The sequence below is a fragment of the Anguilla anguilla genome, chromosome 1 (assembly GCF_013347855.1).
Source record: "Anguilla anguilla isolate fAngAng1 chromosome 1, fAngAng1.pri, whole genome shotgun sequence".
In the NCBI taxonomy this organism is placed as follows: Eukaryota; Metazoa; Chordata; class Actinopteri; order Anguilliformes; family Anguillidae; genus Anguilla; species Anguilla anguilla.
The window spans coordinates 20,926,890-20,953,622 of record NC_049201.1 but is presented as its reverse complement, the minus strand read 5'-3'; the positions used below and the strand labels follow the sequence as shown (position 1 = coordinate 20,953,622).

General features: G+C 40.7%; 4 protein-coding genes across 7 annotated transcripts; 2 read left to right on the top strand and 2 right to left on the bottom strand.

Moving 5' to 3' along the window:
* Window positions 1-2,356: 2,356 nt before the first annotated feature.
* On the bottom strand, window positions 2,357-4,374 carry LOC118219618 (40S ribosomal protein S29-like). The gene is made up of 3 exons (XM_035402943.1): window positions 4,232-4,374; window positions 3,517-3,616; window positions 2,357-2,474 (listed from the first exon to the last, which is right to left on the bottom strand). The coding sequence occupies exons 1-3, from the start codon at window positions 4,291-4,293 to the stop codon at window positions 2,466-2,468; spliced, it is 171 nt and encodes a 56-aa protein (XP_035258834.1). The 5' UTR covers window positions 4,294-4,374; the 3' UTR covers window positions 2,357-2,465.
* A 2,222-nt stretch (window positions 4,375-6,596) lies between these two features.
* On the top strand, window positions 6,597-16,516 carry lrr1 (leucine rich repeat protein 1). Of its 2 annotated transcripts, XM_035425221.1 has the most exons (5): window positions 6,597-6,770; window positions 7,498-7,715; window positions 8,704-8,802; window positions 12,334-13,061; window positions 14,302-16,516. In XM_035425221.1, the coding sequence occupies exons 2-5, from the start codon at window positions 7,533-7,535 to the stop codon at window positions 14,555-14,557; spliced, it is 1,266 nt and encodes a 421-aa protein (XP_035281112.1). In that variant the 5' UTR covers window positions 6,597-6,770; window positions 7,498-7,532; the 3' UTR covers window positions 14,558-16,516. The 2 variants fall into 2 exon arrangements, with proteins under 2 accessions (XP_035281112.1, XP_035281120.1); XM_035425229.1 differs by lacking the exons at window positions 6,597-6,770; window positions 7,498-7,715; window positions 8,704-8,802 and adding exons at window positions 8,811-10,458; window positions 11,085-11,223.
* A 299-nt stretch (window positions 16,517-16,815) lies between these two features.
* LOC118231413 (alpha-1,6-mannosyl-glycoprotein 2-beta-N-acetylglucosaminyltransferase-like) lies at window positions 16,816-21,432 on the top strand. 3 transcript variants are annotated; one of them, XM_035425206.1, is made up of 2 exons: window positions 16,816-16,992; window positions 19,489-21,432. In XM_035425206.1, the coding sequence occupies exon 2, from the start codon at window positions 19,516-19,518 to the stop codon at window positions 20,815-20,817; it is 1,302 nt and encodes a 433-aa protein (XP_035281097.1). In that variant the 5' UTR covers window positions 16,816-16,992; window positions 19,489-19,515; the 3' UTR covers window positions 20,818-21,432. The 3 variants fall into 3 exon arrangements, with proteins under 3 accessions (XP_035281097.1, XP_035281082.1, XP_035281090.1); XM_035425191.1 differs by having other exon boundaries at window positions 19,225-21,432; XM_035425199.1 differs by lacking the exon at window positions 16,816-16,992 and adding an exon at window positions 17,005-17,128 and having other exon boundaries at window positions 19,225-21,432.
* Window positions 21,433-21,768: 336 nt separating this feature from the next.
* On the bottom strand, window positions 21,769-26,592 carry dnaaf2 (dynein axonemal assembly factor 2). Its single transcript, XM_035425085.1, has 2 exons — window positions 24,751-26,592; window positions 21,769-23,015 (listed from the first exon to the last, which is right to left on the bottom strand). The coding sequence occupies exons 1-2, from the start codon at window positions 26,224-26,226 to the stop codon at window positions 22,491-22,493; spliced, it is 2,001 nt and encodes a 666-aa protein (XP_035280976.1). The 5' UTR covers window positions 26,227-26,592; the 3' UTR covers window positions 21,769-22,490.
* Between the last annotated feature and the right edge of the window lie 141 nt (window positions 26,593-26,733).

Here is a 26,733-nt window from a genome sequence, read left to right as displayed (position 1 = left end):
ATCTTTAAGGTGTTGTTTACTCAGACTGCCAGACTACCTTTGCACTAATGGCACGAGTCTAAGCCAGAGGTCACAGCAAGGACTGTCACCCATCTTAAATAATCCATTACTCTGCTCTGTGATTAGTGTTGTGTCTAACAAACCATTAGATACTAAGAGTGGCCTTTTTAATCTGATACACTATCCTGGATGGCCCAGCTAGGACTAATTGGCGATAGCGAGGGACACTGGCTGAAAAACAATGGGTACTTTTACAGTTAAAATGATCCTCATCTAAGACTGAATGGAGGTGGTGTAATGGTCCTGACCTTTACTTCTCCAGTAAATTATTCTAAAAGCAAGCATGGGTGTCATTCAATATGTGTTATGAATTAATTTAGCAGGAATAACACATTTTAAAGCAGAGCACGTATCCAATTTTTGAAATGATGTCAGGAAGTTGTCACCACCTGCGAGTTTACCTATTGAACAGGGATTACATGGTGAGGTGGGTGTTGCTGTCCCATGACATAGCAAGCAACAAGAAAACCCACATAGCAGCACTATGGAATGGCATTGTCAAATATAGCTGATCAGTCACTGTTCAGCATTAAATCAGGTTATCTACAAATAAAATTGTCAGTTATTCTGAACAACAAATAAGTTTCTGATTTTTTTCATGGGATGCACCTTTGTTGCAAAGCCACCCTATTGTTTTGACCCTTCCTTCTACTAGTATTTCCATGGTCAACTGCTCACACACCAATTAGGCAGGTAGACAGGGGCCTATGGCACTGTTCAAATACTCAATGGTAGCTTCATGAAACTCTTTGTATGTCTAATACAATATAGCCTTAGTTTCTGGAAAACAGGTACATTAAATATTGGAACAATTTATCCAGTTACTGTTTGTACTAATTAGGTTTAACACGAATACTGAGTTAGATAAATGTTCTTGCATGCAAAATGACTTGCATATCATTTCAACCTAGAAAAAATAGTAACTTTAAAGAGTAACTTTGAGTTCAACTAAAAATCATTTGCTTTAACTTTTATTAAAACCAATAAAAAGGGTATTTTCTAAATGACATTGACATAAAAACTATTGAGTATTTGAATGATCTGCAAATCTTTCAGCAAAATCTGCACAAAATTCAAGCAGAACTGATGAATTGCCACTAGGCCACTGACATGTAAAACCACTCTTAAGTACAAAAGGAAATTTTCATTTGCTGTCCAGCTATTAGAAATTATCAATGGTTGAATAAACACTAAATTAAGGCTTAAATAAACACAATTTGCACTCAAGTTAAACATAACAGCTATGCGCTATATATTTCAGATAGAGAAAAGCTTAGTCCTCCCACGCAAAAATGGAGTGCATTAAGGCTGAGGGTTGGGAATGCCCCTGAATCAGAACTTTAAAAAGGCAATTAAAATGCATAAATATTGATACTTTCCAATGATCAATTCACCTCCCACATTGGGTACAATATTTGAAAAACATATTTTCATTTGCCCAACTGATAAAACTTCACAGTAAAATAGACTTAGTTCATTTGTGTTGTTCTGTGTGGTTTTCAGTGTTGAAATGCACTGCTACTGCATTGATGACACTAGTGGGGAAAAAGCCGTAATGAGTGAGACCATAACCTAATCTTCTGGTGAAGTCCTCTAGAATTTCTGGTTCACTATCACTACCTTTCAAAATTGTTGAATCGCCCATATTATGTGCGACTCCAGATTGTTCCACCATTCAGATGAAGTATTCACTGGGATCAGCACCAGTAAAGGCATTTAAGTCAACAATGGTACCTACTGCACAGCTTTTTATAAAATAGAGGACAAGATCTGAAGCGTTCTATAAAATTAAAATGGCTCAAAGGCAAGTGTAAATAAATGTATGAAGCTATAAAGTCAAGCAACCAATCAATACCATGAAGGGCCTCAAGCATCCTTTAAATATACAAGCCACTACACTCTGAAAATGAATGCCTTTCAGGACACTTATGCCCATACTTTTAGGAAATGAGCTTTTACACAATCAGTATGAGAACACTACTCATGTAGCAACTTTTAAAGTGGCACTTCACTTGACTAATTTTATATTAATTTATGCTCATGTGCAAATGCATGAGTTCAATTTACAAAGTGTTACTTCATTGCAGGCTTCCAGACATAACTCCAGTGCAAAAAGCTATGTCATGATTCACAATACACAGAAAGTCAATTTTCAATTGAAAGCCAAGCCGGCGATGAAGAAATATACAGGACAAGGGAGTTGACTTGGGTGGTCAACTTCCAAATGGCAAATCACGTCCAAGTACTTGTGCAGAGTGACTTAGTGTTAAATCTGAATTCACTGGACCACATAAGATAGGTTCAGACTGCAAAAGCATTTATTTTTTATTCAGCAATTTTGCAATGCAACCAAGTCCAATCTTCGAAGACTGTTGGGGTCTCTTCCATCCAACTCCTCGGCACAATCAATCAAGCTGTCATGAAACATGAAAACATTGAGTGAGCACATTTTGTTCTACTGAAAATGTTATTTGGTTTGGCATTTACAGCTGTTGTAAAAATATATCTGAAGAAGCTGAAGTTCTAGACCTGAGACAGGGACAGACTTATCAACTGAACCGGTATGAAACCAGGAGCAGCATAAACATTTACACCTTATATAGCAGTTTCAAATGGTCACACCCATGATGGTATTAATTCCTGCCAATAACAGGAAAACACATATTGCTCAAGCAGCATAACTACAACTTCTCAAAATCATCTTAACAAAATGCAAATTTGACTCCTTGCTTTCTGTTCTCTGCCAGCAGTGACCTAAATCAAACACTTTAAATACCTTTCTGGCCCCTTTCCAAGGGATGGGTGATTCGCTTTATGAGTGCAATTAGGAAGATTATAACAAATTGTTTCCCTCACCCTAAAGAAGGCACTCCCTCCTGGCATCAATTTTGTGTCATCCTGCACGCAACCCTCTACATATTTACATTTCTGCTTTTCCACAGAAAGGACACATTTTGCAGCTGCCAGGTTTAAGGCACGGTTGTCAAATTCCAGTCCTGGAGGGCCACAATGACTGCCGGTTTCAGAGATGTTCTCAGCACCAGAGGTTCATTCAAGTCACCGACTCGCTAAAGAATCCACACACCTTGCTGGCAAGGTCTTATTTCGCAGCTGATTTAAAGGAAACAAAAACCTGCAGACATTGCAGCCCCCTGGGAATTTAGTTTGACACCTTGAATTAAGGAGTCTGTTCATTTAAAGAAGAGGTCCTCAATCCTGCTCCAGGAGAGTCACAGAGTCTGTTGTCTTTTGCTGTTACTCAGTACTTGAGTAACCAAGTAATTGATCAGTTAAAGCAGCGGATTACAAAGCTAACACAAGCTTCGTGTTGAGTCTGAATTGGTTGCTGATCTAAAAAAAACTAGCGTATTTCATGGCTTTCCAAGAGCAGGGTTGAGGATCACCGATTTGGAGCGATTGGTTAATTGGCTAGCTAATAAGATAATGTTACCTTACCTTTACAAAGCCGATGTCGTTTGCGTATTGTCGGAAGCACTGACGACACATATTCAGACCGTACTTTCGGATCAAACCGTGTCGGTTAGAGCAAACGCGGCTGCAAAAAGAAACAAATACTTTTACGTCCCATTCATGTCAACTATCGTTAACCTCTAGTCACTACACTAGTTACCACCCATCGGTTAAACTAAAGTATAATAAATATTGACAGCCGATTGCTATCGCGTCATGAAATCTCTAGCTAACGCTAACCAGAATTAATAGGAATTAAGTTATCAATGTCTACTTTCTATTTCACAAAACCGTTAAACCAGATTCTATTATAGCTAATTGGCTAACCGACTTAGAGGCTAGGTTTCCTTACTTGGCGAGATATGATAGCTAGTTAGCTCAACATTGGCCCAAGTATTCAAACACAAAATGCATTCATAAACTATAACTTATAAATAATTTTGGGGAGACCAATTGTTTACTGATATTGTGTGTACTGGCCTCAGGATTATCAAATGATACGTAAATACCGTGAAAGGTTTGACACAGCTTACGTTGGCTTGACTGGCAATACCGCCATATTATTACCGCCTCACATGTGGACGTTCTAGCTGGCTAGTCAGTGAGCTGGCTACATCAACTACTCTCTGTGAATAACATATTTTTATTCACTGTGACCATTAAAGCATAAAGTAAATAATACATTAAGCCGGTAACGCACCAGGATCTTGATCCCTGCCCGAATTTCCGTGGGTGACTCCAATAAATTTGCTGGTGACCCATCTTATCTTTCTCCCTCCAACGTCGAAAAAGAAAGAGACCGAGTGCGCATGCGGAAATGAAACGTCTCTTTTCTTCTTCGTAAAATTTCACTCTGGATATGAAATCAACATCAGCGCATACTGCACCTGCTGTGGTGGAGTACAAATCCTACTTATTTGGAAACATGTTGTACATTCCAATGCATGAAGTGGCAATATAATAGACAGACAAATCTTAACTAATCTACAATGTGTGAGATTTCGTCAGCCGGGAAGTGTTGTGACCATCAGTACTTTACAGAACAAAAATAAACAACAAATCTAATTTAAAATGCATGAGATTATCAGGTCTAGGCATGGCAGTCTGAGTCAGTGTGTGAGGCTCATGCGTAAAACTCATGCACAGTGCATGAGAAGTCTTACTCAGAACAATATCACACTATGAGCAAACTGCAGTGGGTCAAGTCACCCGCAGTTCCCATTTCTACCTCTGCTGTACACTATCACCATTCATAAAAACTCTTTTCACATTTCAGAGGTTTCTAGAATGACACAGAAGCGCAACTTCTAGCACTGAAATATTATGATTGGAAGACTGCTGCTGGAGTTCTTAGAAATAGAGTGATGGAACCTAAAGGCTAACAGTAGGCTAACAAGACCAGGTTAAAATCTACTATATGGCTGGACCTAACACACGTGATCCGGCCGACCAATGGTGTAACTTCATAACTCGGCCGACCAATGGTGTAACTTCATCACTCAGTCACTCAGTCACAGACATTTGCGTTTGTAGGGCTGGCTCCGCTGTTGCGGTCCAGCCAAAAATGGAGGTAGAGATGGTAGAAGTAGAGGTAGGGACAGTGTCTTGGCATAGACAGTCATAAACACACGGGATTTGAAAAGGAACTAGCAGGTACTGAAAAGCAAGACCACATGCAGTCTGTTGAACTTAGAGACCAACGAGAGATCCTCATATCCTCATAACCAGTACAATGAGTTACCAGCCATTGAACACTTCGGTGACACTAAGATCCTATAGAAATGAACAAACCCTTATATGTGGCACAATTATAATATGTAAGATATATATGGCTGTGCTAAAAACAAATACTGTTCTGTCAATAAAATTATACTCCTGTAAAACATAGTACACCAGTAGATGGCAGTGTTGAACTTTCGACTTTAGTTTGGACAAGGAAAACTTCTAATTCAGTAAACACTTGATATTTGTTCTATTCAATTCAGCGGAGTTGTAAATTGATTTACATGCCACATAATAAACCATATCAAATTACTATCTATTTTGGTATTTCTTTGCTTGCTTTTATTCAGAGGTGGCTTATATCTTTTCCACAGTTTCCACCCATCCATCTCGCTATAAGGAAACATTCACATTTGCCAAGGAAACAAGGAAAATGTAAAAAAAAAAAAACAATAAAAATATTTCATGATTACTCTTTTTTTCTAAATATATCCATTTCTGTTTGTATCAACATCTCTAATATATCTATTCATTGCACACAAAAACTTAAATATATATTTTTTAAACCCCAGAAAGTGAACTATCCTGTTCCTATTTAGTTCTGTGTGTATGTGCTTTAAGCGTTCAAGTAGTATAGAACCATTAGGATTTAGGTTTAGAGCCATGTCCTCAGCAAATCCAATCCAATCAATAAGTGTTTTCCATCATATACACAATTGCATCAGAACCCAGCAAATTATAGAGTTTGAGTATCATTTGTAGTACCAGAATTTAGTGCAATACACATGAAAAGATTAAAAGATAATCTGGGTTTATACAGGGGAGATGGTTGCCATTTTACTGGCTTTCCAGTGGGTGGAAGAAGTATGGCGAAGAAAGGAAAAAGATAACGTAATCGATGGAAGAATTAAAGGACAGCATGACATTTTTATAAGATTAAAAAGTGAGATTGATGAGTAATGCATGAAGGAGCAGGAAAGACATTTTTCAACAATAAGATTTGGACATATGATTGCACAATATATATAATAAACAAACACAACAGTGAGAGGTGTGATAACTGCCTTAAAGAAGAGTTTGAAGAATATGTCATGTCACCTTGCCCAAAATATATACAGAAAAACTCTTGTAAGGATTAAATTCTGATATGAGAGACATATTACAAAGAAATTCCAGTGATAAATGCCATTTTCTCGTATGACAGTTTTTAAGAAGCACATGGTTACTGGGTAAGGTATTATTTATTTATTTATTTATTTATTTATTTAAGTAAATATAATACCGATTCACACTCCTTTCCAGTTGGTGGCAGTAGTGCTCCAAAACTGTTTAATCGCCATAAAACTAAAAAAGAAGTTATTCGCGCGCGTAGAATGCATCGATGAATCTTGTAACATAATAGAACTTAGTTTGCCTAGCTTTTCGATACACGTGTTTTGTTTTTGTTCTTAACATTTTTTTAAGGATACTATTTCTTCGTAGGAACTTACAGCATTTAATTTTACCCCTTTCGATTGGTAAGGAATAATCTGTTTATTGACTTTGAAGTTTGTGAAGTCTAGGATAGCCAGTTAACTTCGCTGTCAACTAACTTTACAAGCAGAATGGACCATTATTTGTTTAATTTTTTTTAAATCTGAGCATCCTATCTAACGGTAGATTGCTGGTTAGCGAACTAGTTGAAAATGACTAATATTAGCTGGTGTGAATGAATTTAACACTCTGAACAGTGTTATTTATATCTAAAGTATAGATCAAGACTACAGAGTATGTGTTGAAGCCATATGAACCGCAATGTTGCACACCACCTTGTTGGCGGGCAACAAGCTTACTTTAGCTAGTTATATGGCTGGATAACAGATGACCATTTTAACTATCTGGCGAACGGTCGTGTTAGTAACGCCATCGGCTGCTTATTGCTACTATTACTAACTTATGTTACTGGCAATGATCAAGTTGACAGGTTGATATTTAGCTAGCTAGCTCTTCGCCCCGTGCAGCCTGTAGTTGACGTTACTCTACTAACTCCGAAATACAGGTTGCAAGCTAACGTACCTAAGTATATGACTGCACAAGAGAGTTTGCTCGCTGGTGTTATGTAGGTATACAGCTAACGCTGGCTAGCTTAGCCTAGTTCATTTCCGCGTTGTTGCCGTGACGTCATGGCCATTGTAACTTAGCAGCAAAGGATAACGCCCACGTTTCATTTGGCTTGATGGCGCTGCGCGGTTGGTATGTTTTTAGTCATTACAGAAGTCCGACATCGATGAATCCACATAATGAAGCTTCAGTGCGATGTTGAAGTGGTAAATCGGATGCTGCCCACCTATGGGATGAAAAGCCGAGGGAAAGGAGCAAGGGCTGTGTTGTCGATCGGGAGACATTTGGACAAGGTTACCCAGCGTACAAATATTTATCTGTTGATATGCACAGCAAAGGACAAGGCGGGATCTAAATATAAGGTGAGTTTCATTTTTGACAGGTGGGTTAATTTAAATTTAACTCTAACGTTAATTTGCGCCTTACTAGGTTTTGGGACTTAACGAATCGTACCTCTCGATGTTTGGTAACTTCGTCAACGTCGCGTGTCTCTTAAATCTCTTTTGGCTTTTTCCTGGTGGAATAGTGATCGCTATGGTCTCCTCCTCTGAGTGTCTGCAGGAAGTCGTTGAAACCAGATAAAGTTAGATGGCCATTTTTGAAGTGTAAAAGCTATTCGAGTAGAAATTAGCTTACTAAGTGTAGCTTACTTTACAGATGTTCATGTTATACGATAGTTGTTTGACTTGCATTACATATCAATAGTAGACCACAGGGATATAGTTTGGCTTTGTTTAGACTAGTATCTATAGACTAATATCTGTAAACCTATAGACATGAAGCTTAGGTAGGAATTGTGGATATTATAGAAAACGGGGCTACTTCTGTAATTTATTCTACTTTTATTTATTTCTCTCATTATTTTCTACCCATCAGCAATCCAAAGGATGAAAAGCTCATGTTAAAATATGTTGATGGGATATTACATTATAGGCTAGAGCTATTTGCTTTAGAGCTTAACAGGTTTATTCAAGTTGAATTTGTTTGGCAAGCCTGGGGTGACTTGCACTGAAAGTGTCTATAGTTTCAATTGAGTGTAGTGATTAGCTTATATTGGGCAATCTCTTGTACAGGGAGGTTTCTGTGTTAAACCCATCTGTAAACACTCATTGAGTAATTTCAACAAATGGATAATTTAATTCATAAAATATCACTATTCGGTTTCTCTCAAATGGATGGAAAATTCACTGTTTAGCAGTTTTTTATTCTTCTCTTTTGCTAGTTTACCCATTTAAATTAAATACTGCTGTAAATGGAAAGCCTGTTGTTGTAGGTCTTGTGTTGGTCACTGGCACCAATTCAAGATGACTTGAGTTCATGTACACTAATGTCTGTTATAAACTCCCACAGTTGAAGGAGAATATTGAAAAGTTTTTCACTTGGTTTGTGGAGGAAGGCAAGGCCACTGTGAGACTGAAGGAACCAGCTGTGGATGTCTGCTTGAGTAAGGTAAGGGGTGATGATCACCAGTGTTTAGAACTAGTGGAATGTCTCTGCACTTCCCACAATCCTGTAAATGTCAGAGTCTGGAATTCCATAACATTGTGCTGTACATGCAGTGTAGCCTCGGAACCATACAAACTAGTTGTTGCTATATACCTGCTGCTATCAGATCCCATCCAAGAGGGCTGGAGGTCAACTGTCCCTAACCCTTCTCCCCACTGTTAATACTGTGCAACAGAGAAGTGTCTGTGAACTTTGTTGTTCTCACGTATTTAGCTGTAGCCACCCTAGTGAAAATATGCTTGAAATTAACTGAACATGGAAAATTAAGAAATTGTAACGATGCTGTCTTTGTCCTGGATTTCTTTTCCCATACTTATATTTTGGTCACGCTGACAGCAGTGTCCCATAATGGGCATTGGAGACTAGTTTAATGTATTTGAAATGTATTAAAATGTGCTAGTTTAAGGACATGTTTCATGTTTGATCATGTGTTGATGCTACATCCATTCTTTAGTTAATGACTTTTTTCATAGAGCATGTGAAAATACACAGCAATCCTACTCTTCTTTACACTGCACTGTTTTGGAGGATTTTGTGCAAATGAAAACTCTTAAGTTTGTAAATCCTGAATGAATGCAGAGTTTCATTGGATCCACGGTGTCCACATTCACTATCAGGTTGGAAAATATGCCAAACCCAGCATGGGCTGAGGTATGCCTGGTGTGGGCAATGTAAATGCGAAAAAGAACACTTGCACTTTGTTTAGCTGAAAAGAGGTTGCTATAAAGGACAGCACAGTCAGGGTTTTTCCTGGCATGAAAAGGGTTTTTAGTGCTCCCCCACCATTGGGCTAGCACTTGTGGTCACACAGTCATCCAACATTTAACTATTTCCCGTTTGCCCTTTACTCCCATATTTCCACTTTGGTGCACAACAAAGATCTCTGTATGCAGGAAAAACTCTGATAGTATTTACTTTATGCTTCCAAGTCATTTTCAGATACAATCCATTTATGGAACTGGATATTTCTACTTAATTCAGAGTTAAATACTTGGGTCAAAGGTACAGTGACAGCTTGAACTCACAACTTTTGTGGTGCAAGCCCAGTTCAGCAATCATTGTGCTAAAGAATTAAGAATAAAAATAGACCAATTTCATATTTTGGCGATTTTTCATTGTCTTTCCTTGTTCCGTATGTTTTTGGTTGCCTGTGCGTTGAACAGAGAATGGTTGCTTCAGCAAATCATCCTCAAAAGCACATCGGTGTTGCTAAAACATCTGTTAGCCATGATTTTACGTTACTCTTGCTGTTCCTATTTCTGTGCATTACTGTTCTGTGGCTCAGGTGTAAGGCAGTCTTAATTAGGTAATGTGCGAGTACGGTTGGGTGTTTACGCACCATGCTTCTGCAACATGGATGAGAGCATCGGAGGCTGACTCTTTGTTAAGCAGGCGTCCAATGGGAGAAGAGCTGTCGCCCGGCTCGACTGCTGCAGTAGGGCGGGGGTGACCTTTCCCCTACTTCCCTGGAACGCATGTATTTCATCCCTGCGCTGCAGGGTTTAGCCGTCCGCAGCACCGACACAGTGCACAGACGTGCTAGCATTGCGTGAGGATTTGTATGCTGCTTTCCTATAAGGGTTCTGCGTCGCCAGTCAAGTATGTAGTGTATTCTGATTTTGTAGCAAAAAGAATAGTCTTAACTGCCGCTGCTTTACTGGAATTGTTCATTTTTGTAGTAGACTGGCGTAGTGAGGTTTGGTCAGGGTTATTCAGAGCAAGTCAGTTCAGCCAATCAGAATTCTGTACGTCTGTAGAGCCAAATTTGGTGAACATAGACACGACAATGATTTGGAAATATATTTATTGGCTATGATCATTAATATGTGAATAGGCTAATTAAAAATAATAATTAGCGTAATACAAAGTATAATGTATGTTTCTTAATCAGAGAAAATGATGCAACAGCTAAACAGGGTAAACATACTACCATTTAATGAAGGTTTATTCGTGTTCTGGGTTAGTGACACGCTACTCTATATTACATAGTTCATTTAATTATTCTCATAAAATTAAGTTCCAATAATGTAAAACAGCAAGGTCAGGGAATTTGCTGTTCCAGACCAACACACGCATAGCAAAACAAATACAACAACAAACAGCTAAATTATTTAATCAGGTATTACAAGTTTTAGGTCATCCTATTGTTTGATGTCAGTTTTAAATAGAATGCATTTCAATACTTTGCAGCAATAAAAGTGGAGGCCACTCCTTAATTTCGTTAGGTGATGTGTCAGCTGGTCCAAGGCCACCTCAGGTGTGAGAGCTCCTGGAAGACTTCTTTGTTGAAGTCGGGATCGCAACGGGTTCCAGTCAAGACGACTTTGGATGTGCACAGATCTTCCACTTGGGTCAGACCGCAAGGGAGGTATTGGAGGAAAAGTCTGTACTTGTTCCTCAAAACAGCTGCTAATGGGAAATAAACCAGCTTGGGTTATTTCATGGATGGTGGGCTAACTCAGGCAGGTCTTGGCGATTGAGTGGGGTGCTTGTTGCGACACGTAGCAAAGTCCGTTATGGACAGGTAGACTGTGTAGGGTCAGGTAGAAGTGTCTTTTCCATCAAAGCAAAGTTACATTTTTGGTGAGTTTTTCTGCTCCAAAGTCGCTGGCGTGACGGAACCCCGGGGATGTTTTTGTTTTTTCCTGTTGAGCTTCCCATCATTGATTTCACTGGGATGTGACCACACCTTCATGTTGCAATCATAATTATTGTGTTTACCCTTTCTCAGTACTTTTCCCCTCACTTTTTGTGAAGAACAACTCATCAAAATTAGGCTAAAATCATAACTGCCTAACAGACAGGAAATATTGCTCATGCTCTTGGCCGTTTTCCGAAGTGGGTTTTCAGGCCTATGGCCAAATTACTCATACACGTTTTGCAATATTCACGCTTTTTCATTTCTTTCCTCATTTCAACATGAGGGCTCCTTGAGTGTAATGCCAGTAAATTTCTTTTGAGAGATAAGGTAGTTTTCCATTTGAGAGAACTGTAGCAATACCTGATAAAATGGTAGCACCAGTCTTTTTTATTAAATTAATTAATTTATCTTTTTAAGTTGAACCCTACCTAAAAGGAATTGCTATTCATGAACCAAGCAGTAGTTGATTAGTTCTGAAACAATTGCATTGCTTATTTTAGACAAGAAAATGTTTGTAACTGATTTATTTTATTTATTTTTTAAATTCCCATCTTGTGTTTTGGAGTAGACCCATGGTATTTCAATATTTTGGACAGTGAGATCAACTGCAAGCAACCAGTCTAAAATCACATATACCTAATCACAAGAGATGTCAAACTGGATTGGCTTGATCGAATGTGTTGTATAGAAACGTCTTTGACTTTGGTACTATGGTATGCTTATGAGAATTGTCGACATAACATATTGGGATAATTCTCTTTGGTGGCATTTGTCAGCACAGTATTGACAGAAGAACAGCAACAGCCTTAACGTCTGTTTCCTCTGCTCCTTAGGCTGATGCTAACAGCCTGAAGAACTTCCTCTCAGCTGCCAGGCTGGCCCACAGAGGAAGCGAAAATGACACGCTTCCATTGTCTACCCTCACACCTGTCCGGGCCCGGGATGTGGAGAAGCCCAAGAAGAAGCTGACCATCGTGTCCAAGAAGGACTATCCCCTCACCTCCAACTTCCCTTACTCTCTGGAGCAGCTGCAGGTGTCCTACTGCAAGCTGTCCCGAGTGGACATGCGCATGCTCTCCCTCAAGTGTCTGCGCAGGCTGGACCTCAGCAACAACCACATCAAGAAACTGCCGGCCACCATTGGGGACCTGGGCTGCCTGGCTGAGCTAGTCCTCCACAACAACCACCTGGAGGCCTTCAGCGAGGCCCTGTGTCTGTCCAGCCTGCGGCGCACCCTCCAGCTCCTGGACCTGAGTCACAACTGTCTCCAGGGCCTCCCGGCCCAGTTCTGCCAGCTGCGGGAGATGGTCAACCTCAAGCTGGACCACAACCGGCTCCTGCGGCTGCCCTTCCATATCGGCCAGCTCTCCAAGCTGCGCTTCCTCTCGGCCGCCCACAACAAGCTGCCCTTCCTGCCCGGCAACTTCCGCCAGCTATCTCTGGAGAACTTGGACCTCTTTGGCAACCCCTTCGCCCAGCCAAACCCACTGGACCACACCATCCAGCTCACATTCCCCCTCACACTCCAGGAGATGGCCTCTCGTGCTGTGATCAACCTCAGGTGAGTCCAGGATATTGTTTAACAGCGCGTAACTGATTGCATCAAAGTAAGCTTGTTGTGTGCCTCGGAGGAATATGTCTACTGTGAAAGATCAACAAGATGTTGGCGGAAACACAGGAATATTTTTTGCTTTCTTGTTAAGTATGTAGCAACTGCTGTATGCCATGTCATTACTTGGTAAATCAGATATTTGTAGGGGTAGAGTATCCTGTTTCTGGCATGTCTAATCTAATTGCATTTCAGCTGCACCCAGAATTCCGTTGTAGCTGAGATTAGTATTTAATAAAGAACTTTCTCTTTTTCTGTCTTGGAAAACATTTTTTATATTGTCATATATATTGTTGGAAGGGGATGCTAAGAGATGTGAGACCGAATATTAGAGGGGCCTTATAGTCTCAACACCTTTGTGTGCGAATTAAAATATGAAGTAATTTGGTACTCGAGCTTGTTGGATAACTGGCTATCATTTTCCTTTAGACCAATGAAAGTGTAAGCTGGTTTTAAAGCTCTTTATCTTAAATAAGACAATGGAGTATCACATGGAGGCAGATCTGACTTGTATTTTTTCCATAGGGTCTACGTTTCGTAATGATATTAAGGGCAAGTTTCCTTTGCTGATGCTACAGTGCCTTGTTTATGTTGTCTGCCCTATCTGACTCCCAATGGGAATCTTCTGTATACAAACAGTCGTGAGAAACAGTTGCTTGAGGGAAAACCAAACACACTCTTATTACAGTGGTCACGCTAGCCCGTGGAATGCTGCATCTTCGGAACAAATAATGTTTTGGCGTTTTGATCAAAACAAACAGGCTATTCATATTTTCCCACACAGGCTATTGATATTAAAACCCCTAGGTGTGATTTCTGTTTTAATTTACTCATGAGAAAGCTAGCGAGAGAGTGATATCCTGTTTTAGACTTTTCATTCTAATTAATGACACACTTGGTAAAGGTGGAAATGTGCTTTAATATCACTGTTGGTTGATGAGGTTTACTATAATTAAATTATGTTTTACCTAATTACTGATGATATGAGGTGTGTCATTTGAAATGTTCATATTTCATATTATCTATGCACAAAATGGTGCAAGTTTTCATGAAACATGCAATGGCATAACGGATGGGAACACGTATGTAGCAACTCCATTGAGAAATCGGAACCGGTGGCCTCCTGTCAGACGCTGCCTCTGCCTGTTGTCCGTATGTGTAATTCACCCCTGTTCTTCTGGTCTAACCACAGAATCCCCTACGGGCCGCGTGTCCTGCCCGCCCACCTGTGCCGGGAGCTGGAGCTGGCCAAGGCCTGCGACTGCGGCCGGGCCTGCCTTGGCTCCTACATCCAGACGGCGGTCAACGTGAACCTGCACTCGGTCTCCCACACGGTGGTGCTGGTGGACGACATGGGGGGCACGGAGGCCCCCGTTCAGCGCCATTTCTGCTCCCTCACCTGTTACTCTGAGTTCCTGGACGGCTGCCTGCAGCGCAGTCTGAGATGATATCGCCGGGGCCGGGGACCGCCTGCCGGCGTCGCGCGCGTACGGCACCGGGCATCAGAGGCAGCAAGCCAGTTTAAGGCATCACGATGGACCGCATCGAGTACCTGCGCACTGTCGGGTGCCATCACCCCTCACCGATTTGGCAGCTGCTGAGGCATGCATGCTCATTCCAGAAGTGCATTAGCCGTTAATCGGACAAGCATCAAGAGGCTTTTGATGTAGCTGCTGGAGCAAAACAGAGAGCGCTCGCTGGACAGTTAGCCCAGTTCACTATGTGAACTCTTAACAGGGAGTGAAAACAGTGCACTGCTTTTACACTCGTTGATGGAAGAGTTTGAATGGCAGCTTTGGAAATAGGTCAAGGGAAATTAAACAACACTTTCATGCAGTATTTGTTTATTCTTTCCCATGAACAATGTCTTTCACTGTTTATGCAACCATGTTCAATTTCAGATATTGAGCAGTACCAATGAATTCGCTGAATGTCTTGAATGTGTCTAAATGGTCTTTCCTAAGTGTTCTGCATGCAGTGGTGTAAGCATTAAACTGGCCATTGGAAGCATTCTGTGGTTCTCCAGAATTGCTTACAACTTCAGATCAGTTGAAAGCAGAGTTCTTTTGTGCATTACTGGGGTTTCTTGCAAGTCACTCTTGTGTTTTACCATTGTATTAATTTATGTTTGTCAGATATTAAATTAAAATGTCATTATTTTGCGGTGGTTGTCAATGATGTAAATGGTTGGTGAAAGAATATGCCTCCCTTTAGTAAGTAGAAACATTGATCATAAATTCTGTTGTGAAATATACTCAGGGTAACCCCATTAATAGTCTGTAAAATTGCTGCAGAAGTAGCAACCACTAATCCAAATCGAATCGTATTGGACAAGTATGAATAGTAGTCTCCAAGATGGAGTTTCTAGTTGCTTGCAATGCCCTTAACAGTACACAAGATGGCACCAACGAGTTGTACTATATTCGTTTTTTTGTTTTTTTGTTTTTTTGTTTTTGCGGCGGAAATTTTAATTGTACCAAAACTCACCTCAGAAAAAGAATGTTTGGGAACAATCAATGTACTCTCCAAATCTTCCTGAGGGGTTCACTGAATTTCCATGTCATATAGTTTCTCTTTCGTTTAAACAATACCTTCAGAATGATTCATTGTAGCACTGGTGTGTATTCTGTTTTAAGGTGTTGAGATGTGGAGACCTGTTAGCTTGAAGTAGGAAAGGCAAAATTATTTTTTTCTGATAATTTTTTTGAATTACAATAAGTCCCAAAAAGTGAACAGCATCTTTAAATTTTGTTATAACCAACATGAATGTGAAGTGTATAACATTTACAAAGGCAACAACACAGTTTTCAAATTAAAAGGCGTTTACCACTGGTAGGTGAGCCATATTTAAACTTATACATTTGGTCACCACAGAAGTAATCAAAAGCCGATTTGAAGCCCGACGGTGTTTCAAGGTATGTTTTAAGAATCTGTCCACTTCAGCACACGGTGGCTTTTACTTGCAGACTCCTAATACCAAGCCCATGTCTACATTTACAATCAAAAGGTGCTTGCTAATAGGCATTCTTTTCAAAAGGCGATATCTGGCTGATGGTGTAGGTAACACAGGTGACATCATACAGACAAAGGTTTTAACTAACACAGGCTGTCCTGATTTCTGGCTAAAGAAATCTGTGGCTCCTTTGTGTGATCAGGAAGTGTCCTGACTTCAAACCTCACTAAGAAACAACCTGCCAGAAATGTACCTCTGTCTTCCTCACATGAATAAAGGTACACATCCTTGGTTGAACTAAGAGGCGGGGACTATGCAGACTTTACTAACATGGGTACTATACTAGCATGAATACTACAAACCGTAATGTACAGTAACAGTGTGTTTTGTGATGGAGGTTATTGAAGAGTTTATATTGTACATCCACATGGAAATGTGTAATTCAATAAAATTAGAACAAAAAAAATGTCTCCAGGGTTATTGCATTGAATTTCCATTGCAAAAGAATGCCCAGGAATGATGAGGCTGAGTTCTTAGGAAATTAAAAACCTATTTATATTGTGCTTTTCTCCTGTCCACAGACAATCTGTTGAATGGAACTTACATTGTCATAGAAAACTTCTATGCAAATTGAATGTAAATCGTTGTCAAGCACGGTTGCAGTTTGTGGTGTTAAATGTTGAGCGGTGGCGCTGTTCAGAAAAACAGTGACGTCATCGCCATTTTCTTTCGAGCTCGGATCTTGAGAGCCCCCTGGAGGTGTAATGCATTCTGGGATACCGAGGTCATCATTGGTTCAGTTCTTCTCGCTTGAGGGAAAATCGCAATCTGATGGAAAGAATGGAGGAGAATGAGCATCACACAGCAACATTTTGTTGATCAGTGTGGATCTCAAGGAGTATCACTGGAGTACGTCACCTTTTAGACAAGGTAACTTATGCCACAAGAGGAAAGAATGTGGTTTGTTACAGCAACCGTTATTTCGCTGGCTAACCTAACGTGAGGAGGGGTTGGATTCACGTTCGTTTTCGAATGTTACCCCGCTCCCAGCGGTGCGAGTGTTGTGGTATGTATGATAATAGCGTTAGCAAGCTAACGTTATGTTGCTGGACAGTTTTAGCAAGTAGATTTCAACTTCATTATTGTCGTTTTCGTGATGGACTGATAGAGTTATCTGTGTATCCTTTTGCTTAGATGTGTTGCGAGCTGGCGAACCGATAGGATACTAACGTTACCGCGCTCAGGCGAGGGTGCTCTGCAGATGTGCCTGGAAAACAGAATTAGCTAGCAAGCTAAATACCTAGCAACATATATGTTGTTAAACGCGTCTATGCTTCAGCCACGGTTAATTTCTTATAGAATACAAATTAGTATTGACATTTTGCAGCTCAAAGTTAAATTGATAATATTTGATACTTGATTTAATTTTCTCACTTCCGGTAAATGGCAGCTAGCCGCAACTTATTGTCAAAGAGCGTTAAGAGGTGGAGGAAAACGAGTTGTAGCAAGTCATCGCTCTCGTCAAATCGAGCTTGCAAGCCGTACCAAGATATGTTCAACTTTGGTATGGAAAGTGATCTTTGACTGTCCTTGAGTACGTTAGCGAGATTTTCGACTATGTATAGCCTATAGCTCTGATTAGCTGAGCATGTGTGGCTAATGCGAAAATTAAAATTGGTACATTGCAAATGTGAAAGGTCACATGATTTTCTTATCCTATATTTAAGTAGGTTTTTTTTTGTTTGTTTAGAAATTCATATGCATAAAATACAACAGAAACATTTACTGGAGGTCTATTTGAGTAGTTAATAAAAGCCTCAGTACTTTAAAGAAAAATGCAATGTTCGGTCCGTACTGTCCATACAGCTTACCTAATATGCAAATGTCACAAAAAGACGACAGAAATGCATGTCAACTGTGTTCAACTAGCACATTTTCCTGAACTTAACTGGAGTGTCATGTGGTACATTCATGAAACTGCTTCTGCAATATATCGAAGTAGAACCTTTTGGACGACACTCATCCCATTATGTTTGGTGTAAAGAAAATACAGCATTTCACAGTACAAAACATATGAACAGTCAGACATGGTAGTGTGATGGTGTGGGGGTGCTTTGCTGTTTAGGGACCTGGACGACTTGAAACTTTTGAAGGAACTATAAATAATGTTCTGTACCAGAAAATTCTTACAGAGAATGTCCAGTCATATGTCTGTGAGCTGAAGCTAAATAATTGGCTTGCAGCAAGACAATGATCCAAAACACAAAAGCATGTACACATCTGAAGGGCTGAAAAGAACAAAATTAAAGTGTTGCAGTGGCCTAGAGAAAGTCCTGACTTGAACCCAATAGAGATTCTGGACCTGAAACGAGCAGTTCATGTTCAAAAACCTACCAGTTTGTCTAAATTACTGCAGTTTTGCAAAAAAGGGGGAGCTAAAATGTCCTCCACAGTAATGTGAAAGACTGATATAAAATTATAGGAAGTGTTTAGTTGCAGTTGTTGCTGCTAAAGGTGGTGCAAACAGTTTAGGGGGCAATTGATGTCCACATGGGTGATATGGGTGTTTGATAACTTTTTGCATTAAATAAACAAAATAATTTAAAAAATGTGTTCAGTGTATACTCAGGCTCCCTTTTCAAATACTACATTTTGTCTAAAGATCTGAAATCATTCAATGTGGCAAATGTGCAACAATAGAGAAAATCAGGAAGTGGTCAAATACTTTCGCACAGCACTGTTCAAAATACAGGAAAAATTTGAATGTGTGCTGTGAGCTACTTGAAAAGGTGTAGGTGCAACCCTAATGACACTGGAACTCATGTAAACAATACTGGAAAATGGCAGTGCGAGGCGAGCATGCTACAAACATGTACTGGTGGTTTACACAGTGTTATTTTCTTGTGTATAAATTTGTCAAATCTGCACCACAGAAAAAATTATAATTAAGAAGATGAGATATGACATCTGTGACATCCACGTATTCATTCTATTCCTGCAGAATGAAAAACAATCCATCTGTTTTTATTCAGCTCACTGTTACTGGCAGACATATTAAATATCAGTGTAACTATGTCTTTTTTGGCAGGGTGGTATTTGTATGTATCAACAGTAAGCCTGACTACTCATCTGTGTTTGTTTTCTTTTGATTGTGTTTTTCAGGGGTTATCTGCAGCTTGATTTAATGCAAGCTGCAGACCTGCTTGCAGTTATAGCACACCATGTCCTGCAGGATGTGTTTGGCTTTGGTGATATTTTAAGAGGATCCATGTTTACAGCATTCCAAGAATCAAACGTGAAGAAAAAGCAACAATAAAATTTTCTTTTTTTTTTTTCTTTTTTTTTTTTTAAACAAAAGAAAGGTTTGTGCGCATAAACAGACCTTTTGGATAGTAAGCCTGCCATATTTTTTGTCCTTTTTTACAGTCAAATTGCCAAGGAACACTGCCCGTCATGAGATTCCGAATCTACAAGAGGAAAGTGTTTATACTGACTGTGGTGGTGCTGGCATGTGCCTTTGCCTTTTGGAGCAGTGGAAAGCAGAAGAAGAGTGACATGTTCTCAAAAGAGATAGAAGTTGCAAGAAGCAACAGGGCACAAGTCACCCCCGGGCACAGGAGACTTTTTAATGAAACGCAGCCCGAGAAAGTCGCAAAACCAGAGGTGGACAATATGACTTTGGTTTACAGGGGGATTGTGTTTCAGTTGAACTTTGACCAGACTATCAGAAACGAGGAGAAGTTCAAGGCACGTCAACAAGATGAGCTGGTGGTGGTGGTCCAAGTCCACAACCGACCCGAGTATTTGAAATTGTTAGTAGAGTCTCTTCGGAAGGCAAGGGGAATAGAGAATGTGTTTCTCATATTTAGTCATGACTACTGGTCACCAGAGGTCAACCAGGTGGTCGCCACTGTTGATTATTGCCAAGTCCTTCAGATCTTCTTCCCCTTCAGCATCCAACTTTACCCTCAAGAGTTCCCAGGGAACGACCCCAAAGACTGCCCCAGAGACATTCCTAAGAAAGACGCCTTAAAGTTGGGCTGCATCAATGCAGAGTACCCTGATTCCTTTGGCCATTACAGAGAGGCCAGGTTCTCCCAAACTAAGCACCACTGGTGGTGGAAACTGCACTTTGTCTGGGAGAGAGTCAAAGCCTTAAAAGACCACAAGGGACTGGTGCTCTTCATCGAGGAGGACCACTTCTTGTCACCCGACTTCTACCATGTCCTCAAGCTGATGGAATCTCTGAAGAGGGATCAGTGCCCTGAATGTGACATCCTGTCCCTGGGGGCCTACAGCCACACTGGCTTTAGCAGCAAGGTGAACAAGGTGGAGGTGAAGGCCTGGAAGTCCACAGAGCACAACATGGGCATGGCTATGAGCAGGGAGACCTACCAGAAGCTCATTCAGTGCACAGACACCTTTTGCACCTATGACGACTACAACTGGGACTGGTCGCTGCAACACGTCACCATCACCTGCTTGCCGGAGTTTTGGAAGGTAATGGTGAGTGAGGCACCACGCATTTTCCATGCCGGGGACTGTGGGATGCATCACAAGAAGGCCTGCATGCCCTCCAGCCAGAGGACCAAGATCGAGAGCATCCTCCAAGGCAGCAACGACCAGCTGTTTCCAAAGAGTTTGCTCATTAACAAGAGACTGCCTGCTGTTGGGGTGACTCCTCACGTCAAGAACGGGGGCTGGGGGGACATCAGGGACCATGAACTCTGCAAAAGCTACCGCAGGTTACAGTGAATTTTTTTGTCTCCTTCGCATCCTTCTTCAAAGCCTTTACAATATATCTTTCTTTTTTTTCTTGGACCGTTATTTTGCCTGTGGATTTATGGGACTGTCCCAAATAAAGTAAATGGGGTTTGGGCTTATATTGGAGTGTCTTTTAATAACATAAGTAAAACTTTTCTTGTGAATGACTTGAGTGGTTGAGTGAATTCTATTTAGAAGCATTTCTTAACAAATTATTTTATTCATGTATGTAGTAATACTCTTATACAAAGAATGGTATAATATATATATATAAGTTTTCACAAAATGCCATTATTGTTAAATGAGTCAGAGGTATATTTTAAAGAAAAGTGGGTCTGCTGGTGTATCCTTGATTTTGTTGTTCTGCCAATTCCCTTGAGTACTGAACGTACATGTTGAGGCCTGCGTTTTGTAAACTGGACCATCCCACTCAAATATGAATCGGATAACACCTCCAGTTTCCGAGACCACACGTATTCAGGTTAAATGAAAATGATGAAAAGAATGCATGAAAAAATACAACCATTTTTCATTGTGGGGGTATGAAATTATTTTCCGTGATCAAATTTCAGATAAACAATAAAAGCCCAGTTGCCCTGGAAAAGATTAAATTACCTTGCCTATACTGTCTGACAGGGAACCAATTTTTGTAGTAAACAATGCAGGGTACCTTAATCATCTGTATTACTGGGTTTGGCTGTCCACTGTGCATGTATAATTAATTTGATTGTGTTAATGCTGCATAGATTTGCTGACATCAAGTGTGGTCCTAGAGGACACAGTGTCCCATTTACGGATTTTCTATCTGAATTCACTTCAACACCTGCATCCTCCTTTACCACAAGAAATGCATACAGATAAATAAGCCTGTTAAAGCTGCAGGCAAGTTACTTCAGTACAATGTTGCTAACGGGAACTCATCCCTGGTAAAATACAAGCTAATAACAAGCTAATTGTATGTTTTTATTGTTGGTGTAAACATCACAAGGCAGCCACACACAGATGGCATCATGCATTCAAACTTACTCTGAACACTGCAGAGGAAAAACTTGCCTTAACGCACAACCTTTTTTCTCTGTTCTAAAGAAGGAAGAAAATGCACTTCTGCATCACACATTGCCCTAAAGACACGGACCATAAGGCTGTTTCCTTGGCTTGTGCGGACCTGTCTGCATGCCGTTCTCTGAGACTGATGCTCTTCTGGGAACTTAGCCTTTGCAACAAGCTGTAGTAACAAAACTAGCTTCCCAGAATGACAGAGCACAAACTGAAAGCGCACACAAAGTTAATGGCTGCTGTGAACAAGCAGCAACCAGAAGAAGCAAATGAGACAGAATGTCTGAACATCCAAACAAATAAAATGGAAGTGAGCTGAAAAATGGCATACCTATTATTGTTTTATAACTCCCACTATTCTCTGCCTTTTAACATAAAGCTTAAGGTAAAAACTAATGTCCTAAATATCATTCTCTCACATATTTTGAAATCTCTTGTTAATATTACTTTACATGAGTCAGTGCCCTCAATACTGACATAAATCTGACTACAATTACATTTTGGAATCAAAACGTGATCATTAGCAAATCATTGTTTTAAGTATGGCTATGAATAATGTTGCTACACAGATGTAGCTACATCTCTACAGGACCCTTAGAGGAGAAGTGTCAATCCAGCTCATACAACAGAGAGTTCTGGAAGGTGAAGGCAGCAGAGGTGGTATGGTCACTAATGACCTCGTCACCATTGATCTCTCTCAGAACAACCGGAAGGGGCTGGTTGTCAAAGGGAACGTCATCCTCATCTAGCTCAACCCTCTCTTCCTCTGCCTCTCCCACAGCTCCACTGAATTTCTCAGTCTCTGTACAATCCCCACCTTTTGCTGTAGGGCTCAGACCTCTAGAGGGGCCAGGCTGGCTTTCTCTGATCTCGCTCAGAACTTGGCCCCCTTGATCTCTGGCGACATCACCCAGGGGCAGAGAGCGCTGGGATCGCCGCTCCCGGGCTAATGCTGACCGTGGCGCTGAACAGGGCTCTGGCCCAAGCTCACAACATGGACCTTCATACATAGCCCCATGGGAGCAGGTCCCAGTTTGCACACCACAGCCCAGATTAGACGGGATAGCAGATGCGGCTTTTGATTTTTCATCCTGTGCGTTATCTGGAGATTGATGAGAGATGTCAGCTTCCTCCTGCAAGAAAAGTTATTAGAACAGTTAATCTTCTTGGGGAGAGGGGCAAGGGGGGAGGCTATAAAACAAGCAGGGTGCATGGTGAAGAACAGCAAGGGCTGTTAAAGTCTGATCATCATGTCTGCTATCATAACGAATGAAATAGGAGGCTACAGCTTTCAAATGAGTTCTGTGTGGATACAGTACATCCTCTTCTTGCAGATATTTTAATGTACCACAGCAGTAAATTCCACGGTAACACATTTATTTCCCAGTGAGCCACTTGGTCAAAAGCTTTCTGTATTCTTTCAAGCACAAATAATTAAAACAAAAAGGAGCAATATACTGTGGTTGAGAAATTGGAGGAATTTCATTTAATCACTACCTCCTGTTTTCGTAACTCGTTTCGTTGAGCTTGCATCAGTCAGGGGGCAATATGATGTTATATCTAGATTATGAACATTGAAATAGTCTTGTTACAACATCATGTTCTACCTCAGTTACTGAGGGAATTGATGTTCTGTATCACAGGGGAAAGCTTTACAGAGATGCCACACACGCAACTCATCATAAGTACGTTTCGCTTTGAGTACAGACACTTCTAATGAGATCTCTGCTTCCTGGAATGTCTGGGCACTGAAATGAATGCAGTACTTTTAAGGACAGCCAGATGTGCTCTTTCCCTATGGTAATCTCATGTCCTGAGAAAAACTGCAACTGGTCTTTAATCTATTAAACATTAAGTCTTAAGCACGGTGGGGTGGAGTCACTGATGGTGGCAGAACGTAAAAATGTTTTCATTATGGCAACACGCATGCATCTGGCTGCTTTTCATAAGCCCCCCGTACAAGACATTCAGTCAGGCTGATTTGTCAAAATAAATTACAGGCACACAGTTATTGCATTTTCCACGATCCACACCAGATAATTCAGTTTGGACAGGAGATGGAAAAATTGTTTTCTTTCCAAATCCGAAGGGCTTTTCAATGTGGTGCCACCAAACACATTTTTCAAAACACAGCTGACAGCTGTTAATTTCAGGCAGCATTGATTTTTCCCATAGCCCAGGTTTGAAACACTGCATACTATATCAATCCATTCTCTTTGGCTGGGGATCAAGCTGGTAATACTCCTCAGCTCTTCCTTTCAGAATAAATTAGGAAGCGATGACACACGATTCTTCACCTGGCATTGACTCAAATGACTTCATTAAAGGCCTAAAATGACACTGTACAATATTTCAAATTGCTTTTCAGAACAATAGCCCAAATTGAATTAAACCATTGACCCAGTTGCTAATTTAATGCAATAACACCATGAACCAAAATTAATGCAGAGAAGTAGCAAATATAATCTGTAAAAGACAAACTACATTTATCTTTGAGAAAGCTGCAGTATGTGTTCAGTCGTTGAGTGTGAACAAATGGAGTGTAGACTTACTTTATTAATTACTTAAAAAGTAATAAATCTTCTTCAAAACATTCTATCCATGATAAGTTGTTCCAAACTACTTGTGGGCGGTAACTAAATTGCCCATAGTGGGTAGCATCATGTACTTTTTTTTTTGTTGTTGAGTACTCTCTGACAGTGAGTTCTATTAAAGCAGAAAATGTCACTGTCTTGCACAGCCATTACGGTGAAAGAGACACATTACCTTCTGTTGAATAGAAACTAAGGCATAGCAATCAGGTTCATAATGGGCAGCCTTCCAAAGGCTGTGAACAGAACCTCGGCAGGCATTTGTGAAATGATTTACCTCTTCATTGAAATTCTCCTCACAATCAGCGCCTGCTTCAGCGTGTTCCGCACTGGGGACTGCTTCTTTGCGATGGAGGTCTTCGTGCTTTGAAGTATCGGTATGACAGCCAGATTCACAACTACTGGAACAACTGAGGTATTCTTCAGCTTCCTCAATAGCACGTTCTGTCAGTTCAAACCCATTGGTGTTTGCAGGAGAGGAAGAGGCTACTGCTGAACTGTCCAGTGGATGGCATTCAGGTTGTTCTGAAAGTTCAGAGGCAGGTACTTGACCTCCTCCAATATCTCCTGACTGAGTTATGTTATCGCCGTGATCACTGCTGTTCTCTCCACTAATCACATCACTGACAAGCTGCTGACTGTTAGCCTCAATCTTCAGTGGGTTTTTTGCTGGCAGAACCGGCAAAGTAATAGTCAGTTGCTTCTTGACTTTATTGAACTTGGCCCCTCCTTTATTTTCATCCACGGGGTATGCCAATGGCAGCTCCAGTCTGTAAGATGGTTTCAGGGATTCCAAAACAATGCACTTCTCAGTCACGTTCAGATCAGCTTTCTCAGCAGAGTTCAGCAGAGGCAAATCAATGGTGATGACAATCTCTTTGGGCCTTGGGTCTGGTGCAGAATCTCTGGAACACCTGTAGTCTTGCAAATCAATATATGACCTGTACTTCACAGTGTAGCGTGGTTCAGTAGGCTTGGGTCTATTTCCGAGGTGAGCTTGATTTTGGGCAACTTTAGTCTGGTTCTGCTCACAGTTTTTAGGTTTGGGGCCCTCCTGAGTCTTGTCCGACCTACTTTGGTTATTGTCGTATGGGTATGGGAAACTGAGGAGGTCGTTTGGTTCCGCGTGTTTTTCTTTACCGGGGTGACCAGGTACCGGTTTGCGGATGACAGTTGCGTTTGGTACCCCTTTGTATTTCATTTTTAATACTTTGACATTCTTTTCGTCTAGCTTAACTTTAAACTGATCTTGGACTCCCTGGAGCGCGGTGCTTTCAACCAGTTTCATAAACCTATCATTTTTTCCAGCTATGTAAAGCGCATCTGGATGAAAAATAACATCATATATCATATATTTGTTACCTTTCGAGTCCAGGTCCGGCCTTCCTGGGGTCAAACTGTAGGGCAGTGACCACTGCTGTCCAACTCTGCCATCGGTACCCCGCTCAGCTCTGCATTCGGGTTTGCCTATCAAGTCATTGCTACAAATGTTGATGAAGCACTTTTGTTTCCCGTCCAAACTTGTCTTCAATACCCGCTCTGGTTTAGGGTGGACGAATTTGATAGCCATGCCCCGCTCCTGTTCCATTAATGTTATTTCTTCCTCGTACTTTTTCTTGTTCTCCGGGTTTGATATTTCCTCGGCGTACTCCCTCAACATTTCTCTGAATTTCTCATCTTTAAAAGCTTTGCTGAAGCGGTTCATTTCGTCAGGAGTTAAATTCAGCTCCTCAAGTTTTGAGCCCACATCCATTCTGACTGGGGTCTAGAGCAGCTGAGCAAATTAGCTAGCTATAATACTATGTTAAGACAACAAGCAGTTTTGGTTATCTAAATTTTCTAGGTATTCAGCTAAAGATAGCAACCAGCTAAGACGGCAGGTAAATTTAAGCTTGTCTTTCAAACTTTCCAATCTGAAATGACAACGTTATTTCGTCCAATATACTAACGCACGCTGGTACTTCCCTCACTTCAAATAATATGCCTTGTTCGAAACCCGTTACGTCTCGTCGTAGCTAAAACTGTCTTTAAAAAAATAAACAGAATATGTTTATGGTGACGACAATTACCTGCGCCACACACACTTCAAGTAGAGCTGTGTTTGCGAAACCATAGTAACAAGAGTCTGTGGTTGCTATGCCAATTAAGTGTGATGAGCAGAGCTTGTGAGTTCGCTAGAGGTTGCTTAATTTGTCAGCAGTCAACTAGTTGAATGCAAAAAAAAAAAATATATATTCTTACAGCTAGTACATACAAGAGC